Here is a 3,692-nt window from a genome sequence, read left to right as displayed (position 1 = left end):
GAGAAGGCTCAAATAGTATCTTTTTTTTTCTGGGAGACAAAAATCAATGAGTCTTTCTTTAAAAATGTTTCCTTGTGTTTTTCTTTTTTTTTTTTTTTTTCCAATTCTTATTTTTGCTTCTCGATGGTGGTGAGGAAGAGGAATGTACTCAAATGGAACTTAATGGAGGGGACAGTTAATGACCCTTTCGTTTATCGTTTTATTGCTTTTTTTATTTATTTATTTATTTTTTTTTTCAATTTCTAGTTCTGTTTTTCCGTCGTTACTCTTCCTCCTTCGTGCATAAAAAAAAGAAAAGTATATGGAGAGAGAGAGAGAGAGAGAGAGAGAGAGAGAGAGAGAGAGAGAGAGAGAGAGAGAGAGAGAGAGAGAGAGAGAGAGAGAGAGAGAGAGAGGTATTAGAACGATGGTGTTATATGGAAAAGACAATTAATTATTATTTTTTTATTATTTCATTGTTTTTTTTTCATTTTTCATTTACATTTTCCTTTTCGTCTGTTTCTCGTGCATAAAAAAAAAAAAAAAAGAGGCGTACGGCGGCAGAGGCAGTGAACGAACTTTTCCTTATCACTTCATTATTATTTTTCTTATTATTTCCATTCTCTGCGTCCCTTATGAATAAATGAATACATAAAAAAAATAAAAAAAATATGTAGGAAAGAGGAAGTCGATCGTTCCCTGCCAAGACATGCTTTACCAAACGAGTGACTAACATTATTTTATTGATGCCTTTTACATAACACATAACACCACACGAGAGACACGAGACACTACTAGTCACTGTACAATATGACTCGTTACAAGCTTAGCCCCCCCACTGTTACAACCGCTTAAAGATAACATTGGGGCTCACCTTAATACACTGAAATCACTTTAATATATTTTGCATAAACATAAAGAAAAAATATGAGGCAAACTTAACCCTTTCACTACGATACGAAACAATTAACAGCAGCAGAAGTACAGCATGAAATATTTACAACCATCTACAACAACCGTGATGAAAAACGAATAGATTTTGCAATTTCTAGCCTCATTAGAGATTGGAGGTAGAACAAGTAAAGACGTCTCAGAGTGATTGGTGATTAGGGAAAGGTGTACCAAGTGGCGGATGAAGACGTTCCAGAGAACCATTCCAGCGAGGCAGCCATCACTTGTACGACTGGACAGAAAAATGGTTGCAAGGAATGATACAAGGCAGAAGAGAGAGAGAGAGAGAGAGAGAGAGAGAGAGAGAGAGAGAGAGAGAGAGAGAGAGAGAGAGAGAGAGAGAGAGAGAGATTCAAGGACAAAAGAGAGGAATTTAACAGTTCAGATCACTTAATTCCGTTCTACCACTCGTTTTTATGTCTTTTTGCACCATTTCTGTCTACACGATGCTTGCAAGTCTCTTTACATCGTGTGGACTTGCCATACGGATTGACTTAAAGGGAACAAAGAGCAACTCAGAAGTTCAAATTCCCTTGACTTTCCTTTTCCTACTAATTTTTCGTGTTTTTTTTTTTTTTTTTTTTCACGAATACTGTCTGGACGATGATTGCAAGTCCCTGTACATCGTGTCAACTTGCCATTTAAGTAGATTTAAGAACGAAAAAGAGCAATTTAACAGTTCAAATTACTTAACTCCTCTTTTTTCCCTATCAGTTTATTTATTTATTTATTTTATTAACACCATTTCTGTCTACACTACACTAACAAGTCTATATATATATCGTGTGAACCAAGAGACGCATGTGTATTATATCTGACTGCATCACAACACTCAAGTTCCCATTTACTGTTTCTCTTAACCCTTCCATGCGTTGTTACAGTATAGCACTTTTTACGCCACCTCCCCCTGAGCCACTCGCCCATTCAACAGACAAAGTAACACTGTGTAGGAATTGAAATGTTTAAACCACTCTGCCGTTCATTCACTAACATTTTTTTTTCGTGACTTGTGGTTCTTAAAATTATGTAGTAGTAGTAGTAGTAGTAGTAGTAGTAGTAGTAGTAGTAGTAGTAGTAGTAGTAGTAGTGGTAGTAGTGGGCAGTTGAGAGGAAGAAGCAGAAGAAGAAGAAGAAGAAGAAGAAGAAGAAGAAGAAGAAGAAGAAGAAGAAGAAGAAGAAAAAGAGAAGGAGGAGGAGGGAGAGGAAGAAAAGGAATTGAAGAAGGGATGAGGGAAACGTAGAAAGAATGGAAGAAAGAACTGAATGAAGAAAGAGAGAAAGAAGGAAAGAAAGAAAGAGATAAAATTATTGTGAAAGACTCAGAGAAAGAAAAAAAGGAGAGAAGGAGAGAAGGAAGGCAAAGAGAGAGGAAGAAAAGGAAGGGAAAGAGGGAGGGAGGAAGGGAGGGAAAATGAATGGAGGCATATTTCTCGTGAATGGAGAAAGAATGATGAGAAAGAAAGAGCAAGTGAATGAGAGTGAGAGAGAAAAGAGGAGAGGAACAAGTGATAATAAGAGGAACAAGAATAAATGATAATAAACAAGTGAACAATGAAAAAAAATGAATGAAAGGAAAAGGAAGAAAACGAAAAAGAAAAAAAATTAAATAAGGATGAAAGAAAGGAGGAACATGAAAAGGGAAAGATGAAGAAAAGAGGAAGGAAAAGAAAAGAAGGAAAACTGAGAAGAAAAGGATGGAATGAGGAAGGAAAGAAACAAATATAAGAAAAGAAAGGAAAAAAATAACGTAGAGATGAGGATGGAGAAAGTAAAGGAAGGAAGGAAAAGGTGAGAAGGATGGACGAAGGAAGAAAGGGAAAGGAAGAAAAAGGAGAGGAAAACAAGAGAAATGAGGTGAGGATGGGTGGAGGAAGAAAAGGAAAGGAAGGAAAAGGAGAGGAAAAGAGGGAAAGCACAAGGATGGACAGGTAAGAACGCACCTGCCCCGGGGTGAGCCAACACACCTGTGACGCCAATAAGACTCACCTGGGCGGGGTGCACCTGAGGGATTAGCCAGGTGAGTCTGACTGTGACGCGCCGGCTTAATTGGCTGGCGATCTTTTGGTGCGGGTTTTTAATTCTCTCTCTCTCTCTCTCTCTCTCTCTCTCTCTCTCTCTCTGGAGCAGCGATGCAATGATGAAGAGGAAGTGAAAGGCTGCACTGGTCTCAGCAGGCAAACAAAGGTCATTGCCAAACAGGTTCATTCTTGCAGTGGTAAATAAAGTAAATCTGTCATAAATGTTCAACAAATGTCATACCGCGTTGTTCAGCAGACAGTGAACGCAACACAGGCTGGCTGACACAGGCAGGCACTCCTCCAATCCTGAGGACGCCGTCCAGCCAGCCAGGTGAGCACCGCTGCCTCACAGGTGCGACCTAATTAGCGCCACCATGACCCGACTGGTGACCCCTCCCCCCCCAATCACCTCCTTTGATCCCGGAGTGTGAGATGTGTGGGCGGCGTCACCCGTCCCTTCTCACAGGCTGGTCTCGCAGGGCGGGTCTGGCGGGGTGTGGGTGTGGGCGCGGCAGAAGGCATGCACAGCCGCCAGGTGGCCGAAGGCGTGGTGGGCGTGGGGTGTGGCGACGAGGTGGTCACGCAGAGTGGCGAGCGCCGCCCACACCTGCTGCAAGTCTGGCGGGGGAGCGGGAGGCGGCGTGGCGGGCGTGGGGGCGGCGGGGGGCACAGAGGGCGCCCCGCAGGTCCTGAAAGCGTGCAGGATGTGCTGGGGTGTGAGTGCTGTCCAAGCCAGCAGCAGGC

General features: G+C 42.1%; 1 protein-coding gene across 1 annotated transcript in view; it reads right to left on the bottom strand.

Moving 5' to 3' along the window:
• Positions 1-3,001: 3,001 nt before the first annotated feature.
• Positions 3,002-3,692, bottom strand: part of LOC135113117 (uncharacterized) — a 3,899-nt gene continuing 3,208 nt past the window's right edge. The window contains exon 2 of the mRNA XM_064028169.1: positions 3,002-3,692. This exon is cut by the window's right edge and continues 857 nt beyond it. Coding sequence (XP_063884239.1) covers positions 3,409-3,692 — 284 coding nt within the window. The 3' untranslated portion in view covers positions 3,002-3,408.

Source organism: Scylla paramamosain, chromosome 25 (genome assembly GCF_035594125.1).
Source record: "Scylla paramamosain isolate STU-SP2022 chromosome 25, ASM3559412v1, whole genome shotgun sequence".
NCBI classification, from domain to species: Eukaryota; Metazoa; Arthropoda; class Malacostraca; order Decapoda; family Portunidae; genus Scylla; species Scylla paramamosain.
The sequence above is the reverse complement of the archived record's forward strand: the minus strand, read 5'-3'. Positions and strand labels throughout refer to the sequence as shown.